General features: G+C 37.4%; 1 protein-coding gene across 3 annotated transcripts in view; it reads right to left on the reverse strand.

Moving 5' to 3' along the window:
- LOC126192528 (metastasis-associated protein MTA3) overlaps positions 1-19840 on the reverse strand; it is a 218031-nt gene that overhangs the window by 24090 nt on the left and 174101 nt on the right. For all 3 annotated transcript variants that reach the window (XR_007538478.1, XM_049932611.1, XM_049932610.1), the window contains exons 4-13: positions 16106-16302; positions 14998-15115; positions 11301-11503; positions 11022-11210; positions 10777-10910; positions 10565-10668; positions 10193-10309; positions 7136-7186; positions 6397-6461; positions 5846-6071 (exon numbers count right to left, since the gene is read on the reverse strand). Coding sequence is in view for 2 of the 3 variants with exons in the window: in XM_049932611.1 (XP_049788568.1) it covers positions 5846-6071; positions 6397-6461; positions 7136-7186; positions 10193-10309; positions 10565-10668; positions 10777-10910; positions 11022-11210; positions 11301-11503; positions 14998-15115; positions 16106-16302 (1404 nt within the window). In the remaining variant the exon portion in view is untranslated. The remainder of the gene's footprint in view (positions 1-5845; positions 6072-6396; positions 6462-7135; positions 7187-10192; positions 10310-10564; positions 10669-10776; positions 10911-11021; positions 11211-11300; positions 11504-14997; positions 15116-16105; positions 16303-19840) is intronic.

Raw genomic sequence — 19840 nt, forward strand, 5'->3', positions numbered from 1 at the left:
GTATGCTAGTGGTGAGACACATTCAAAGCCTCTCTGGATGACAGCAATGGAAATACAATAAACACAGCCTTCCGAAATTCCTTGACCAAAGAAGACAAAGTAAATATTCCAGAATTAGAATCAAGAACAGCTGCCAACATCAGTAACTCAGAAGCAGATATCCTCAGAGCAGTGAATCAATTTAAGTTGCTTAATAAAAGCAAGACTTCTTGTCCACACTGTACACCGATTAGGTTCCGTATAGAGTATGCTTATGGAATAGCTCGACACTTAAGAATCATATACAACCACTTGCTTGACAAAAGATTAATACCCAAAGACTGGATAGTTGTACGGGTCACACCAATATTCAACAAAGGCAATAGGGATAATCCACTAAATTACAGGCCCATATAATTAACGACAGCATGCAACAGGGTTTTGGAATATATATATTGTGTTTGTACATTATGAATTACCTCAAAGAGAATGGTGTATTGACACACAATCAACATGGATTTAAAAAACATTGTTCTTGTGAAACACAACCAGCTCTTTACTCACACGAGGTGATGTATTCCTCATTTCCTGTTAGAGGGTTCACAGCTCATAGTAACTGACAGAAAGTCATTACGAACAGCAGAAGTGATTTCTGGTTTTCCCCAAGGTAGCGTTCCTTATCTATATATACAATTTAGGAGACAATTTGAGCAGCTGCCTTATGTTGTTTGCAGATGGTGCTGTCATTTATCATCTAATAAAGTCACCAGAAAATCAGAACAAATTGCAAAATGATTTAGATAAGATATATGTATGGTGCGAAAATTGGCAACTGACCCTACATAATGAAATGTGTGGCGACATCCACAGGGATGCTAAAAGGAATCCGTTTATCTTCAGTTACACAATAAATCAATTAAATCTAAAGGCTGTAAATCCAACTAAATACCTATAAACAACTTAAACTGGAAAGAACACATAGAAAATGTTGTTGGGAAGGCAAACCAAAGACTTCATTTTATTGGCAGAACACTTAGAGCATCCATCCTCTTTTGGAGTACAGCTGCATGGTGTGGGAATCCTTGCCAGTATGGATTAACGGAGTACATCAGGAGTGTTCAAAGAAGGGAGCATGTTTTAGCTTATTGACAAATAGGGGAGAGAATGTCACAGACACGAGACAGAATTTGGCGAGGACATCACTACAAGAAAGGCGTTTCTCATTGCAACGGGATCGTCTCATGAAATTTCAATCACCAACTTTCTCTTCCAAATGCAAAAATATTTTGTCAATGCCACACTACATACGGAGAAATATCGTCATAATAAAATAAGGGAAATCACAGCTTGCATGGAAACATAAAGGTGTTTGTTTTTTCCCACATGCTGTTCAAGAGTTGAATAATACAGAATTATTGCGAAGGTGGTTCGATGAACCCTCTGCCAGGCACTTAAGTGTGATTCATGGAGTATCCATGTCGGTGTAGATGAAGATCTACCTGCCCTGGTAAATGGCTTTCAGTATTTCATGTGAGAAAAGTGTGAGTTGTGTCCCATATGATCTATGTTTTTGAAATAAAAACTGACTGGCTTGAAGGAGGTCATTCTGTACGAGCTACAAGGTCCGTTAGAAAAGTATCCGACCTTTGGCCAGGAAAAAAGAAAAACTGGCTTACCTGCTACATTGGATGCCTAATCACCCTCAATGAAGCCTCTTGCCTGAAATTGCGTTCCTTTCAATGACCCTGAGAGTTTGGGGAATAGCCAGAAGTCACAAGGGGCCATATTAGAAGAGTAAGGAGCCTGATGAAGCACAGGAATCTGGTATTTTGCCAAAAGAGTCTGAATCAAATGTGATAACGTGCTCAAACATTGTCGTGATGGAGGCACCAATTTCCTGTTGACCGAAAGTCCAGTCTCTTGTGCTGCACAGTGTCGCATAGGTGGTGGAGTACATCCCTGTAGTAGTCTTTGATGATTGATTGACCCTGTGGTGCGTACTTGTGGTGTACTATACTGCGGGAGTTAAAGGAAAGAGTCAGCATCACTTTGACATTGCTGTACACTTGGCGGGCCCTCTTTGGCCTTGGTGATGAGGAATGCCTCCACTGTGATGACTGATTTGGTTTCCATGTCATGCTTATGGTGTTCACAAAGTTGGAGTCACTGTGGAGTCCAGCATGTCCTGTGAGACTTCAACATGAAGTTGCTTTAGCTCCACAAACAGTAACTTCAGCACAAATTTCGCCAACACTCTCTTCATGGCCAAATGTTCAGTTACAATGGATGTGTCAGAAACTGGTGATGCCCATCTCTTCCACAATTTCTCTGATAATCACACAATGGTTTCACTTCACCACACAGCGTTCACTTTGGGAATGACATGGTCATTCTGATACCCAATCACGTGTGACTCGCTCTCCACTGGAGTGCAGCTGTCTTTAAACCAATTGTACCACTCCTTAACCTGTGTGATGCCCACAGCAATGTCACTGAAAGCCGTTTGAGTTTTCCAAATGGTTTCCAATTGGCTGTCACCCAGTTTCTGGTAAAACTTAATGCAATAGCACTGCTTCAGTCATCCCTACATTTCCATTTCAATGAAAAACAGATGCAAGCACTACACACCACCTCACTCAACTGTTGCTTGCCAGAAACTGATGCTACTGAGGAGTGGGAAAAATTCACGCAAGCACACAAAGACAAAGGTTCAAGCTTGAGTCAGCAAGTGTGCTAGGTTCAAATCCATCAGGTTTGTGGAGGGGGGGGGGGGGGGGAAGAAGAAGAAGAAGAAGAAGAAGAAGTAGTGTGTGTGTGTGTGTGAGAGAGAGAGAGAGAGAGAGAGAGAGAGAGAGAGAGAGAGAGAGAGAGAGGGGGGGGGGGGGGGGGGAAGTAAGGTCAAATACTTTTCTAACAGGCCTTGTATCTCATTATGTTTGAGATCAGAATATGGTCTAAGATTCTACAAGAAATTGATGTCAGGGATATTAAACGGTAGTTTGGTGGATCACTTCTACTACCCTTCTCATATGCATGTGCGAGCTGCGCTTACTTCCTTCCAATTACTGGGCACAGTTTCTTGTTCGAGGGTCTACGATAAATTGCAGTTAACAAAGGAGATAAGTCACTTGCGAATTAAGTATAAAATCTGACAGGGATTCTGTCAGGCCCTGGGGCTCCATTCAATTTTAACAGTTTCAGATGTTCTCCATGACACTGACACCAAAACCTATTTTACTCATCTTCTCAGTGGTATGAGAATTAAATTGGGACAATACCACTGGGTTTTTCTTTGTAAAGTAACATTTGAAAATGTAGTTAAGCATTTCTGTTTTTGTTTCGCTATTTACAGTTTCAGTTCCTGACTCATCCACGAGTGTCTGGACACTAACTTTGAAGCCGCTAACAGGCTTTCCATATGACTAGATGTCATAGTTGCTCTATGTGCTGCTATCCTGAGCCAAAAGTTTCAACTTACTCACTGAGCAATGATACTATTGTTTCTCTGTCTAGTTTGCTGAATATAACAATCTTTCTGCTTGTTTCAGATGCCCTTTGTCTTTTGGCGTTCATTGTTGCTATAAGTGCTTCATGGTCACGGACACCAGTTTCAATATGGACTTCCTCAAAGAGGTCAGTTATGTTTGTTGCCATTAGGTCTAATATACCACAGGTGGGGTACTGAACATCTGTTCTGGGTAGTTTTTAGAGAAGATATTTAGTAATGTCTCACAGTATATCTTCTCACACTCATCAGTAATGGAACTATAACTATCCCAGTTGATTGCTGGATGATTAAAGTCTCATCCAATGAGTACAGCATCATTAAGGAACGTATGTACAAGTAAATTGAGTTTCCTCTAAAGTTTTTTCAGTTACATCAGGAGGAGAATCTGAAGGTCGAAAGACAGATGTTATCCTGATTTTTTGCCCGCCCTTGGCACTGGCTCTTGCCCTTACAACCTAACAGGCTGCTTTGTTTCTATGTTGGTGGAATTTAATTTCTTGTCTACTGCGGCAAATACACCACTTCCATTTTCCATTTTCCTATCCTTTTGGTATACACTTAAATTTTCCACAAAGGTTCTACTACTGTTAACTTTAGGTATTAACCAGCTTTCTGTGCATAATGTTGTATGAGATTCAGTGCTTTTTAGGAGCACTTCAAACTCTTATTTTGTTGTGAATGCTTTGGCAGTTAATCACTAGGATTTTAATACTCTCATCTGCAGAAGGCATTTCCTTGTACCTCACACCGAGTCTTCTAGCTCATCCCAGAACCCTCAGAGTCTCTGTTGAAGCCTTTCTCTTGCTGCAGAACCAGGGGGCCATGATCTGTTCTGGGGAAAATGTTGCAGATTGCGAGCTTCACCAAAACACTGTGAAAAAGCTGGTATTCTCAACTCTCTCTGCTAGTTGCCATAATTACTCAAGTATGACCTAGGAACCCAGATGACAGGCATCATCTGTTCCAACATACACCACAATCTGTAGTTGGTTGCATTCTGTTCCCTCAATAGCTGGCACAGTAGCCTCTTCAGCATACTGAGTGTACGTAATGTTCCTTCCCATCCCCTGCTGCCACTTACTTAAGTAGTCAAGTTATTTCCCATATGTTCGAACTGCCAATGATTAATAGACCACCTACTCATTTATGTTTGGCTCCTCTTGACACAGGACAAAGCTGGTTTCCCTGGAACACATGGAGTGATTCCCACTGGCTCAGTTTCAGTTTCGGCGAAGGCGGCACACTCAACTTGTTTCCACTTGTTTCCGAGAGGCATTGGTATAACACCCTGAGTCCCCCCTAGGCCCTGTCTCCCCTGTATATGATGAGGAGACCCAACATTGATGCACCACTCACATCAAGTGGATGGGTAATGAAGGTACTTTTATTTCCTGCCAGAGAGACACTGTCTGCAGGAGAGGATAGAACTTAGGTATCCTTAGTACCTCTGGTACACAACTCTTGGTAGCTCTCCCAACACATCCATTCACAGCAGCTTCCAATTGTTTGACAGATGTCAGGGTGATTTCCAGCTGACTGAAAACAGCAGTGGAGCTGCATAACACCTGGTGTAATGTTTTACAGAAAACTAAGCAATTTATGCCTGGTGCAATATTTTACTGAGTAGCAAACAAATAACTTTATATTGTCCTTGCTGATTTTCTTTTAGTTTATGAGTTTGATATGTTGCAAATATTATCTGCAGTCTTTTGGAATTTGAGTAATTTATAACCAAAAACGTGGTCTCTATTATGGCAACAGAAAACTTTGTAAAGTTTTGCTAGTTCTCTGAAGCATTTTCTAAGTTACTGTTACTAAGAAAGTTTGACAGCTGTGTTATTTTACAATAAATGTAGACAATACACATTCCTATTAAAAGAGAGAACTAATGTGAAACAATATGTTACTCATTCACAGTAGCTGTATATAACACACAGAAATATGTTCCTGAAAAGCACAGGGTAGTTTACAACCGACAGTTTGATACTACACATTATACCTCAACATCAGCACAAGTTTTGATAAAATTAGCACAAAAAAAAAAAAAGAAGTTTAAATCTTACGTCAAGCTTTTGTACCTAAGTTTTTGAAATGAATTCAGGTAATGCACATGATTTTATTCCAAGACAAAGGAAATGCTGGAAGTCTGCTTATATATGTAAGTAAACAAATGTGCGAATTGCATGGATTTTGTCATGCAGCTGACTTTGTCCTCCCTTTTACACTAGCATGCCAAAGATGACAATATCACATCTAGTTAACACCATATTATTTCAGGTTTTTTTATCATTGGTCAAAAAGAAACTCGCAAATACCCAAGTTATGTAAAGAACATACTCTTAAAATAGTACTGCTTACATTCCTGCTTGACGTGAGCAACATTGATAGGCCAGAAAGGCGCTCTGGCTGCATGGCGAGGTTGTATAATGTGCCTGCAAAGGCGACGAGAGAGTCTCGTCAATGGAGTCGTGCACAGGTAAAATGCTGTGCGGGTTTTCATGATGGGCCTCGGTGAACCAGAACGTATTGCCAAACCGTGAGCTGTGGCATAGTGCCTTGCCAAGTGTGCCTTCAGTTTGAACTCCTGAAATCACAAAAGCACATCTTTTGGTAAACTGGAGGGGGGGGGGGGGGGAGGAAAGCTTTTTTTAATTAACAGTATTCTGTTTGGATCACATGTCGACACAGGCATTCAATTGTTCTTAGAATACAGAGATTTTTAATGAAAGATCTTCACCATACAAAGAAGTGAGTTTTCTTAAATACATGCCAGGATTTCTAGAATATTTCTGCAGTTACTCTCTTTTCCCCATATTTAGCATATTTTTAGAGATTTTTTTAATCTTGTTTTTACCCAATATCACGCCAAAAAATTATGAGTGAAAAAACAAAAAATATAAAGGACTTACTTTTCCACAATTCACTAAACTACACCTGTGTGGTCGATGAGAAGTCAAGTTTGATGGTGCCCTCTCTGTAACAAAATGATAAGATTTTGTGATTACAAAATAGCTAGCCTGCATAGAATATCGCCTTTTCACAATTTAGTTTATCTCTCTTTCTCCAGATATGAGATTAAATATTCACAAAAACTTACAGTTAATAATTTATTATTATCACACATGTTGTACAAGCATCCGACCTTTATAAGCTATTTTCTTCTGCTCACACAATATCTTTCAGGTAACAGTGTTGCAACTGCTTCCCACGATAACAGCTTTATAAATAATAAGAGCGAGATGAGCAAGCCCAGTAATCTCAAGTCTATTAACTGTGAGATACACTGATATTTACTGTCAAATATAATTTATGTCTGATTCACATTTCAGAATTTAGTGGACTAACTTCAGTGACAGAACTACTTAGCTGCAACAAAATCATATCTCAGTCAATATCAAAACTACAATCTGAATGCTGTGAGTAAGAACTGCTGCAGAACACAAAAATAGAGACAGACAGATCTGACTACAATTTAGAGATAAAAATTCAGCAGAAAAAAAGACTAATGACCCAAAAAATTGCAGAAACTGGTCTGTCCCCGATGTGTTGATGTGGATGCTCATCAGCTTCATGTTTCCTGAACAATAAATAATAATGCTATCTTTTCAATTATAAGCAGTACCACTAATGAATATTATAAATGATTACCATCATCAGACATGTTTCCAGACTTCTTTTTACTGTCAGGGTCATTTTCTCCTGCAGACACAAAAAGGAGACACAATATCAAAAAATGAAATAATGCACTAAAAACTTTTCTAGTGATGATATAAGGTTAGAATGGAATATTAATACTTCAGTGCATGCTTAAAGTAGAACAAGCATGTGTCATAGGTCTAATTTCCAGAGATGTTTCATAGGAATCAACATTCTACTCCAATGTTCAATGTTACACTAAAGCAGCACTTTGAATGGAACTTCAAAAGAGTGCAACAAGACACAAAAACTTATACTGTGGAATTTAGTTATAAGCTCTTTCAAAAATTATTCATCTTAATAATTAAATAGAACAGAAGGAAATAGTAAGAAGTTGCTGTGGATCACAAATTAACAAATCATTTGTAGGGACAAGCACCCACAATAAGCTATAAATGAAGATTAGAGGTAAATAAAGGCTAATTTACAAGAAGACACTAGGTTCCAAAACACACTTCATGAAAATACTTTTCCGAAACTGATCTGTAGGCACAGTGACACCACAGTACACTTCAGTTAAAATTCGTGTTGTATCTTACTCATGTCTGAAATGATCGACAAAAGTCTGCTAACTCCGGCCTGCTCATGTTTTGTGTCTGGCCACTGCCAAAGTAAGTGACCTACTACAGAACCTTGCATCTGTAGCCAAAGTGACTGTTGTGCCATGTTCCGTTGTGTCACAAATTAATACATCTCTTGATAAGCTGGCGAGGCAAACATTAAAGTACACAGGAACACTTTGAGAAGAATTCAGAATTTTTGCAAAGATAATCCTGTGAAATCACCAGGGACTCTCGGTAATCCAAATTTTTCAGTTCAACAGTGATTGGAAATTGTCTTCCCCATTGTCTGAATTACTTTAAAATTGTCATTTTGTTTGTGAGTAAAAGCACTATTATTTGCTGTAGGAACTACTGGTACTGTTTGCCTTACAAGGAGAAGAACCCAGAGGTGGGATGGAATTTTTGAAACCACCTATGCAGTTGAGCAGATTATGGTCCCAGGCATTATATCACACTCTGCAATTATTTACCTGTTATTTGCAAGTAATAAGAAACATTGTATTTCCTGTGATCCAGTAAATGACTAAAGCTGCAAGAACGACACCAATTTCTGAACCCCCTCTTTTGCATAGTAGTTCACTTTCTTGGCTGGTATACTGCCGCGTGTCACTTTTTAAATATCTTTAATAGAAACTACTGTCATCATTATTTTAATTCAATTAATGGCTGATGCAATGTGAATATGGTTCTCCCAAATCTTCCTGCAAAGACAGACATTGTGATGAACAACACTCCATATGGACAAGTGGACAAACGTGATATGAAGAAAAAGGCCACACAGTTGACTACTAGCTACCCTATGTTGAAATGCGGTGGAACTGGCATGGGCAACAATGAACTGGTAGTTTAGAAAGCTCAACACTTCATGGGCCACATCCAATGACACACTGTTTAAGATTGCCAAAGAATTCTTTTAGTAATGGCTGATGATTGGGAAGGGTGCTGAAGGAAGGTCCAACAACTGGAAGAAGACTACTAGAGTCACAAAGGTGCTGTTGAACCCATAATAAACAAAATCATTATTGAAACTGTGGAATCACATAAAAGTAATGATAATAATGAATTATGCACAGATGAGGATTCTAAAAGCTTTAAGTTCGCTTCCAATTCAGAATTACATATGGCAATAAATGTTGAAAATTTTAATCATTCTTTTTTGTGCCATGGGAACTGATAGGGAGTTAGTAGCAACAAGCATCACCATTCAAGACTAAACTATCTAAACTATCAATCTCAATTTCATGAATCCTGTATGCTTTTGTTAGGCTCCTGTGTCAACTTTTACTTTCATAGAGGTGTTATATGCAGCAGCTGGCAGTTGGTAAGATGGCCAATAGAAGACACTTGTCAATGCCACTTGAAGCATAAATCAATATGTGAACAGACATGTGGTGCCAGCAGTTTGTGACATAAGCATGGCTAGAGTCCCCACACCCCAATCACCCGCCCCACACTATGCCTGTATGCTGGGAGCCAGTGAGCAGACCTTGCTTCGTCCACTTCCCACAGAAATTATTCATCTCCTTATGAGCAGACTAAGATACTCAAGAATGGAACAATTTCTTCTGTTACCAACTTCATATTGTTCCTATGCTGCTGATATGACATCTAGCCTCAAAAACATGTGCAACTAAAAGTTCCATGTCATCGAATTTCGGACAAGCTGGAACTGCTTTGTTTCACCAACAATTTGTGCCACTACATGCTGCGCCTGTTCAGTGGCCTGGAAGCGCAGTTCACAAAACCTAGAGTCGCCGCGTACACTCTTTTCATCCTTTATCTAAACTTATTCAAATGTGTGGGTGGAGGGTTGTGGAGTAGCTTCCCTTTAATGAAGCCTTATTTCATCCTTTCCTCCTTGCTTGCCACTAACTGTAGTAACAGGAATTAGTATTGGGAGATTTCTCAATCTCATCATCACACAGACATGCATTCCTGAAACCTTTAGCTATTCAAATTCTGAAGATTTGTTTTACACAAATATTTATTTGTAGAGCTTTATTTAATTTCCTACGAATTCTGACTGTTCATTAGACAATAATTTATCAACACAAGTTTTGTTTTTAAAGAACTCTTACCAATTATGTACCTAGTGCATCTAGTAATAAATTAAAAGCAACTACAAAATATTAAAATAATTTACTAACGCCAATATTGAACTACTTGTACCGTTAATGTTTTTCTACATATACCTGACAGAAAATAATTTGGTTGTTGTGTCAACCAACAGCTTGATGAAACTGCAATGTTACTTTAGAATACTGTGTATAAATCTAGAATGATTTCCAAGCAACACTTCTTCAGTTGCATACATGTTTTTGTGCATCAGTATCTTCCCCTCAAAGTTTATTCTTTTGGTTTATTGTATTTAAAAATGAAAATTTAAATTTATTTTCTTTACAATAAGATTCAAAATTCACTATATCCAAAATTAGGGATGCCTTACCAATTCTTGATGGTACTTTGAGTCCACCATACTTCTTCCAATACAGCCAACAGTTGTGACACAGCTTACACTGCATGTGCGATGGTCCCCAGGCATACCATTGACTTGAGACAGTACCTAAATAAAAGGGTACACTTCCTATTAGAAAGAAACCACCCTCTCTCTGTCAGTAAAGTAAAATGTCATGCAACACTGACAACGACAGATACAAATTCCTCATTTCTTCTGCATACTTCACATAAATATGGTTATAAAGGTAAGTTATACTAAACATGAGTATCTCTACAGAAACAGTATTTCAGTTTGTTTTACAGTAACAGATGCAAAAATTTTATATGTAAATGCAAAACAAACACATATAATTGACAGTACCACTGCAAGATTCACAGGCTTTCCCACCAACAGCAGCTTCACCATTACTGCTACCATTAACAACATTCTTATTGTTGTTAATTACAGCTGGATTGGGTTTGTTGCTGCAAACACAATAAAAGAATAAATTAAAATTCTGGAGAAGGTACAAAATAAAGAGTAGTAAAGGTGTCCTTGACAGTTTTGAAGTATTATGTGGGACTAATACTCACTAGTTTGGAATGTAAACCTGTTTCAGTTTAGATTCTGCTTCGACAGCTTTCACCCGCTTCTGCTGCACGTAACGATCTGTGGTTTTCCACATATAATAATACTCTATTATATTTTTCAAAGTCTTCCACGGAAGCTGAAACAGAAGTGTTCACAATAAGCCAAACAAAACATACATAAAAATTAGTTTGCGAGTTGCTGAGTAACATAAGATGGGAAAACAGGAATTCATTTTCAAGTAACTCACAAAATCTTGCCGAATATCGTTGAAGTCTTTTCCATATTTTTCAAGAGCCTCTTCAAAGAGATTTGCCTCAGATGCAGACCATTCTTCCATTTCATCACGACATAGTACAGGACCGGTAGATGGAATCAGTGAACTAATAGCTTCTGCTAAATTGTATGAATGTTTGTGTAGTGTATCCATTGCATGGAACTGAAATGAAGTAATGTATACCAATTCAACCATAATGTATTAAACACACAACTCAGCTTAAAATAAGTTTCAGCCCATGCAGATTCTTACCAATGTGATATCTCTAGACGCTGCGGCTGCACTCATGTGAAGACTAGGCTGCTTCACAGAACTTGAACAGTCGAGTGCCCGTGCAAAGGTTCCAACTGATCTCGATATTACAAGAAATTGGTCAATTTGCCTATCATTCAGATGGTGATTTGGTGTCCACACCAATGTTTCTAATTCTTCTAGATTCCTTGTATCCTCTTCATCTGCAATTTACGAACAAATGTGAAACGACACTGACTATTGCTTCTTGATTATTATGTCTGACAATGACATCTGCAAGATCTTATATTTACAAGTAATACAAGTAGTGTATGCATCACATTTTGTAGGCGAATAAATAAATCTTGGTAAGTAATGAGTGTGTGACTTTTCTAGGAATTGCATACATCAAATAGGAGTGAACTGAAGAGTGGAAACAAATACATATATTTTGTAATATTGACCAGAAATGTGTATGGTTTGAAAATTTTTCATACAATAAAAGGCAGAAGTGCAATGCAGTCCACAGCTTCTCAGGATACAACAGGAAGAGAATTCTTCCTGCATTGTGACTTAAGTTTGTGTTTGCAGAAACTCGATTTTCTTGGACCAGTACTTGAGAAAATGGACAAAATATATCAACTTACAAAAAATATAGAATTTATCCTTGTCAAGATTAGCATCATATGGGCTAACTGACCTTTTCTTGGCGTGAATAGAACTGAGTTTGGAGGTTTCAATGGAACAAAATTCTTTATTGTGGTAACAGTGTCTGCCAAACAGATTGGACAAGTGGTTACTCTTTAAATTCAGTAGGAAACAAAACATTTAACTCACAGGCGAAACATTCTGAATGTGCATATAACTCAGAATGGGGCAAGTCAGAAAAACAGTCGTTGACGCTGCATCCCTGAGTGACTGAATCAAGGATGGAACATACAAAATCATATGAAAATTCACAAAATCATATAAAAATTCGGATGGCAAAGAATAAACAACACAAGATAATGTAAAAGCGTATTATGAAACACAGCGTCCCTGGTGGTTGGCACGAACGCTGTTTGACAGCTGCAGCTTATTTGTTATCATACACCCCAAGATTGCACCACTGAACAAAATGGTATCGCAGTTGGTGCAAACTCCTTAGCACATGAAACATCCTAAATTCAGCAAGCTCTGTCAATGTTGCAAATGGTGAACAATTTGAATAAATTAATTCATAGCAAAAACTCCAAATAGTTATCAAATCATTGTGGACCTATATGATTTGTCTTAACCTACTGCACTATGAAGCTCATTCTTATCACTGTGCAATACACATAGCCTGTTCTCTGCAGTCCCTCACTGTTTCTGTGATCTTTATGTCAAAGTTTATACTGATTATTAATCATGCTGTGGAGAAGTATGTGCTGAGTAAGCAAATTAAGAACGGAAAAGACCCAGCATGGTTTAATAAAAAAAATTTGGAAAATGCTGAGGAAGCAGAGGTCAAAAACCAATGTGGAAATGTCGAAAGGAAAAATTTAATAGAAGAGACTTGCACATGATAGAATAGAGCAGAGAACTGCATTAAACCAGTCTTCAGATTAAAGATGACAACATGTATAAAAAGATTAGAATGTGGATCATACAAAAACTTTCGCTGCCATACCTTAATGACCATTTTGCAGAGAACTCAAAAAAACTCTGATCCTACGTAAAACAAATGTTTGTATCCAGTCACTCGTTGACCAGTCAGGTGTGGTAATAGAAGACTGAAAAAGGAAAGCTGAAGTTTTAAATTTCATGTTTAAAATATCATTCACATAAGGAATCATACAGGTATACCATAATTTGACCAATGCCCAGACCCCGTATGGAGGGCATAGAAACAGGCATCTGTAGCATTAAGAAGCAACTGAAAGAGATGGAAACAAATAAGTCACCAGCTCGCATGGGATCCCAATTTGGTTCTACAGAGAGTACTTTCTTTGCAGCACTCGCACCTTACTTAGCTTGCATTTATTGCAAATATCTAGCCCAGTGCAAAGTATCAAGTGACTGGAAAAAAAGCGCAGGTGACTCCTGCATATAAGAAGGGCAGAAGAACAGACTCACAAAATTACTGACCAATATTATAACATTGTTTAGCTGTAGAATTTGAATATAACAAATTCTTCTTCTTGTCCTCAAATCAGCATGGATGACTTAAAGAATGTCCAAATATTTGGACCAGGTTCTCAGATATGTGAGTGGCTTGAAGACTTCTGAAGCAATAAAACTCAGTATGTTGTCCTTAATGGCCAGTGTATTGTCAGGAGTGCCCCAGGAAAGTGTGGTAGGACTACTTCTTGCTCTCTAAATACATAAATGATCTCATGGATAGGGTGACCAGCAATCTGTGAAGGTTTGCTGATGACACTGTAGTATATGGGGAAGTATTGTGGTTGCGTGGCTGTAGAAAGATACAGGATGCCTTCGACAGTATGTCTATTTGAAGTGATGAATGGCAGCTTGTTCTAAATGTAGAATGATGTAAGTTAAAGCAAATGAGTAGGAATAACACTCTGTACTGTCCAAATAGAGCAGTAAGGGGTTGCTGCTTAACAAAGTAACATCAGTGAAATACCTAGGTGTAATGCTGGAAAGTGATACGATATGGAACGGGCTGTAGTCGAGTTGGCGTTGAGTTGATTCCTGACAGCTGCAGTACCACAATATGATTTTGTAAATGTCTTTATGGCGATACCTCAGTGCTGTCATAGGTCTACAGATGGTTACTGTTTTCACTTTCAGCAACTTGCTGTGGGAGGATGGTAGTAGAGAAGGCAAACAGTTGACTTCTGTTTATTGAGAGAGTTTTAAGGAGGAGGAGACCGGGTATAGAACACTAGTGTGACTGATTAGTGAATACCGATGAAGTATTTGGGGTACTCACTAGATTAGATTTAAGAAAGAAATCGAACCAATTCAGAAGCATGCTGCTAGGTTTGTTACCAGTATGTTCGATCAACTCGTGTTGATGCTTCATGAACTCAAATGTGAACCCCTGGAAGGAAAACTTTCTTTTCACAAAACACTTGAGAAAATTTAAAAGAATTTATTCGTAGAATAACAGCAGCAGTGCATACAGATCTGTAACTTACATTTGACAGACATCCCTCTTCCCTAAATACAACGTGTACATTACTAGTTCTGAATCCAAAAGACAGAAAAGCTGCAACTCCACAGAAGAAATACTTTCACTGAACATTGTTAGTTCTATATATACCTCTACATATACTTTTCCATAATCTTCTTTGCATACAACTGTGCAAAGGGGAATTCATAATAGGGCAATCAACAGGACTCTTTTTTCTGCACAGAAGAACTACTACTGAAAAACGTCCCTCGTATCAATGAACCTTTAGGTTGGACACAGGGCACTGGGGCTGTTGACTTTGCAGACACTTCAGCTTAATTGCTGTCTCTCGTAGTTTTAATCTGCGACAAACGTTCGTGTCACATATCAAAATGCAATATAGTGACCAACTTAAAATTTTTTATTCAGTTGAAGCACTACAATAAAATAGAATTTTAATCATTTCAATGCACAGCTGTACCTGCCAGGGTAATATATAGCTTAATGTAGTCTGTACATTGCATATCAAACTTCACAAAATGCTGTATTTGTTTTAAGGGATCCATTTTTAAATACTGCTGTAGCTGACTAACTACTGGATTAAGCTAGACATCTAACCTTCTCTAAGCAGAGGTGTTGGTTCTGCTTGGTATCTGCTACCGACTCTTATCTCCCCCTTGTCTGCAAGAAGTGTTTTGTGTGTTGGATCAAATACCAGACAATAGAAGAAAGTATCCTGGAAAGAAGAGAGAAAGAAACACAATTTGAAACATTTATTTTTTTATTGTTAAAATACTATAAAAATATAGACATACAACTTTTATGACTAAATGAACGTGTTAATATAATATTTCCACAATCTTTCAGAATCACAAGTTACTCTTGTTAGGCACATAAGAAATAAATGAAGTCTAGGAATGGTGTACTGTCAAGGATAGCAAGCACAAAAATTTAGAATCTAAATGAATTCAACTCTCTTGTCAATTTATTTATTCCATTTTGCATTTACTTTACTAATAATGAGTGACATGCCTGTATCTCGTTTTTCCTGGTGTAGTACTGGCTTTGTAAAAGTAACCTATTTCTTGATCAATACATTGTCTCAAAAAATTGTTAGATCCATAATGGAATGAAACAATAGCCTATTTGGGATTAAAAGGCATGGTTAAAATTTGGCTACTTTTGGTAAATAAAAATCTGATTAGAAATTCAGTATTTGAAACTAAAAACATATTTATTTTACAACCAAGTGATACTGTATCAGTACAGTAATCAATGCTATATCTCCTACTTAACAAATGCACCCCCACAGCTCCAAATTGACACATACTGCTCACCAAGTAGAAGACTTAACACAGAAAGGCTATATATTTCTATGTTCATTAATGTAAAATAATTATGACGCAACTTATGCAAGTGAATGGAAATGATAAAACTTTGCTTCCTAAGTAGATTACACATACTGATGGTAGTTCTTCAATGTTTAAGATAATTTGGGTAGCCACAGAAATTGTTCTTCTGTGATGAAAAAGAGCCAAACTATGACAAAGAAGCACCATATATTTTTTGTTTAAACCATTTACATTTTTCCAGACCAAAAATTATGTCCCATACACGTAATTTGTGATATATTTCGTTAGATATGTATTGGCCTGTAAAAATTGTTTCACAAAACTTATTTTATAGAAAAAAGTCCTTTGAATTTGAAGTACGTATGGAGACTCACGTCTTTATTGAGATAGCTGAGCAAAGACTCAGTCTCATTTAGTAAGGTAACAGAACATTTCCCCCTAATGTGTGTGGCTGGTAGCGTTTCAACCTGACGTGACAGGAATAATTCTCTATGCTTTAGCTGATGACGCTGTTTTCCATTCAACAGCTGGTGATCCTTGTCACGGCTGTCACATTCCTCTTCTAAGGCACCTGCAAAACACAAAAACAACAAATTTAGACAACTGCCAAACACAAATGCTTCACTCAGTGTCAACTGCAAAAATATTACAACCAAAATGATTATTTCTGATGCAAATCAAAAGGCAGAGGAGTGTGAAGAAGCTTTCATCATGTGTTCCCATACAACCGAGTACAGAAGTATCTATCTTCTCATTACAACATTAAGATACCGGAAGAACTTAAAGTGTGATAAAAGTGACAGACAAAAATTAGAATGATGACTAGATTCATCCACAATGAAAATTCATTACCTATCAATGGCTTAATACAAACATATAGAAGGGGAAAAAAAACTGGAACTCTTTCATGCCTAAGAAATATTGAAGTGAAATTCAGACACATTATGTTGTCAACATTTTGCCTACTTGCCTACATTTCTTCCCATTACAAACTGATTAAATCTTTCAAATGACTTTTGATCTATTGCTCACTAATACAAAAACAGAAAGAATTGAAGTAGAGATTTAGAAGAGTGTGAGTTAATATAATTCGGTACTTACTGGTGTTACTAACAGTAGGACAACAAAAGGAGTCAAAAAGACACCTTTCAATTTTTACTTCCAAAATAATGAAATCAGTTTTTAACATCCTTCCACCCGACCCATTGACTTTTCCTCATTCTTCTACTTTCGGCAATAGTGCACTGCAATTTTATAAATTTTCATGATTTCATGGAAATTTCATGAAGTACACCAAGAACAGTGGGAGAAGTCAATCGATCCCTTGTGTAACTCTTTGTTAGAATACTCGTGTCCTCATTACTGCAAAGGTACATGCATTGCGTATTGTTTTGGTCAATGAACTCTGGCTCTAATGGTAATGTACATCTTGTCAGAAAGCTTTCCATGCTGGAAATTGTAACATAACTTTTCAGAAATGTTTCATGTGTAGCTCGTTACTCACCCATCAGTGAGTGTGGTTTTACTTTTTTTCTTATAATTACGTTGAGTCAGTGCGGTCTTACAAGAGAGGAGATTGTATATTCTAGATAACTTGGATACTGAATCAGAAGGTGGCTTATCGAATTCAGATGATGACTGTCTACCAGAGGCAACTGATTATTAACCTAGAAGAAGAGCTGCTTTGAATGTATTGAAGGAGACAGGATGCTCCACTGTATATGCCTGCCACAAAGGGATGACTCAAACATCAGTGCCTCCCTACTTCTTTTTGATTAATAAGTGCTCTAAAACACACAGAATTGAATACTTGGAATGAAACAAAAAATGTCACTTGGACAGTAACACTGGAGGACTTGAAGGCAGTGACTATTATCATGTATGCCGGAGGTACTTCTTGTGCTACAGGTTTTTGTTTGAGGCTTTTGGTCATGTTACTGGGGTCCTAATTTTATCAGGACAAAAAGACAACAGAAAGATTTCTCCACATTTATGGCAAGTCATCCTGATCACAATACATTCCTTATGAAACAGTCACTCTTATTTCTGAAATGCGGAATAACTTCACACAAAACTGCCTCTGCTGTTACCACTCTGGTGAAAATATTACAGCTGATGTGCACTTACTTTACTTCCAAGTAAAGCAAGGTGCAGGTTTACCTAGTTTATGGCAAATATAACTTTACAAATATGATCACAAATTTTTGACGGTTGCATGTGTAGCATCCAAGAACATTTGCAAAACCTCGGTAAGAATTGGGAGAGTATGGTGTTCCCTGCCTCATGGAGTCATCTCTAAACCAAGAAGGAATGTGACAACAGGTAACTCCTTTTCATCCCTTCAGGTTGCCAAGAAACTTCAACATAAGAAAACATCATAGTGGGAACAATGAAGAAGATTCACCAAAATCTCCCAAACTATGTGAAGAAGACTGATGAGACACGAGTGCACCTTGACAGCGTACCAAGTGAAAAAGATACTAATGTTATTTATATACTTCTTATTCTAGTTTCAGACCACAAAAATATTTATAAATCACAGTATTAATTTTGCCTGGTACTGATCATCTTCATCTTCTTCAAATATCAGCAGACACACATATTGTGTCTGCACAGGCCTAAAGATGATCATTACTAATTGAAAGTAATAAGTAGATTCATAAATATTTTCATGGAACATAACTGGAATAAAAAATATATAAATATCTTACTAGATCACTGGCAAATTCTGCTCCAACTATGTCGCATCTTATGATGAATGTCATTATTCTCATAGAACTACATCTCAAAGTAGCAATGAACAAAGAGGGGAAAGAAGAAACCCAAAGCTGTTACCTTTTATAATGTTATAAGGTATGGTCTGGACATTGTATAGAAAATAATTCTCAATTATTCAACTAAAGTTGCCAGCAGGACATAGCTGATTCATGTCTTTTATAATATCCGGGATATGGCAGTAATAAATGAGTGGATCAACTACAATCAAATAGTCAAAAATAATCTGAAAGGAAGGTGTTTAATCTTCAGCTGGTAAATGAACTCAGAAATGGGAAACAAGGAAGAGCAAGACAGAAGCTAATCCAACAAAGAAGTGGCTGTAGGAGCAGTCAAATCAAAAAATTGAAAGAAGTGTCAAATGTATGTTTGCAAAGGAAATTAAACCAATTACATCTGAGAGAAGTGCAAGAAAGCTGTCTGCAGAAAGCATGCATGAAAATTATCAAGGCTCAATGTTTTAATTTCAGTATTTCAAAACAAACAAGTGAAATAAATGAACAATGTTAGGATCTTTAGAAATGTGTCACATTTCAGAGTAGTTGAAAGGAAAACATACAGGTTTAACTTTTTATCATTTTGCTGATTTTTAAAGTGTCTCGTTAGGGGACCCCTTCCCACTGTTCTAAGACTGCCACTTTGCTGTTCTAGTACTGAATTAGTCATCAATGAAGCTGCTTTTGAAAATAACTGACCTAAGCTTCTGATGCTGGTTAATGTTTGGTGAACAAAGTGGTAGTTTTTTTGTTTGTACAAAATAACTTACACGAGGTAAAAGTCATAATAAAGTGTTATTTTGAAGGTAATTACATATTAGTGCTATAGAGATATAAAATTAAGCTCTATCACTAGACCACCAGCCAAAACATTCTGTTTCCTTTTGTTGCATACTACAATGAATTAAAATGTCTAAATAATGTCTTCAGTTCTGACTACTTGGAACACAATGTTAACATCAAAACTGAGCTCAATATCAAAAGAAAAATTGCCCAGCACACAAAAGATAATCTACTACTCCGATGGTAGTGCTGCACAATAAAAACTGAAACAATGCTCAACACACACGACCTATTAAAATTTTGATGCGGAATGGCACTATTTTGACACTTCATATGGTTAAGGTGCTTTGATGGACTTTGGAGCGCTGTCAAAAGATGAGCTTCTAAAGCAATTTTACAAGAGGAACGCTGGAAAAATTAAATAAGATTATTAAAAACCATCTAAGGGACTCTCTCATTCAGGTATTTGAATTTCAAGCTGTGATTAAGCCACCATCTACTGGTTAGTCAAGTATGCAAACCATTTCTGAACAGCGTACATGCTTATGGGATTTG

This window comes from Schistocerca nitens, chromosome 1 (genome assembly GCF_023898315.1).
Source record: "Schistocerca nitens isolate TAMUIC-IGC-003100 chromosome 1, iqSchNite1.1, whole genome shotgun sequence".
NCBI classification, from domain to species: domain Eukaryota; kingdom Metazoa; phylum Arthropoda; class Insecta; order Orthoptera; family Acrididae; genus Schistocerca; species Schistocerca nitens.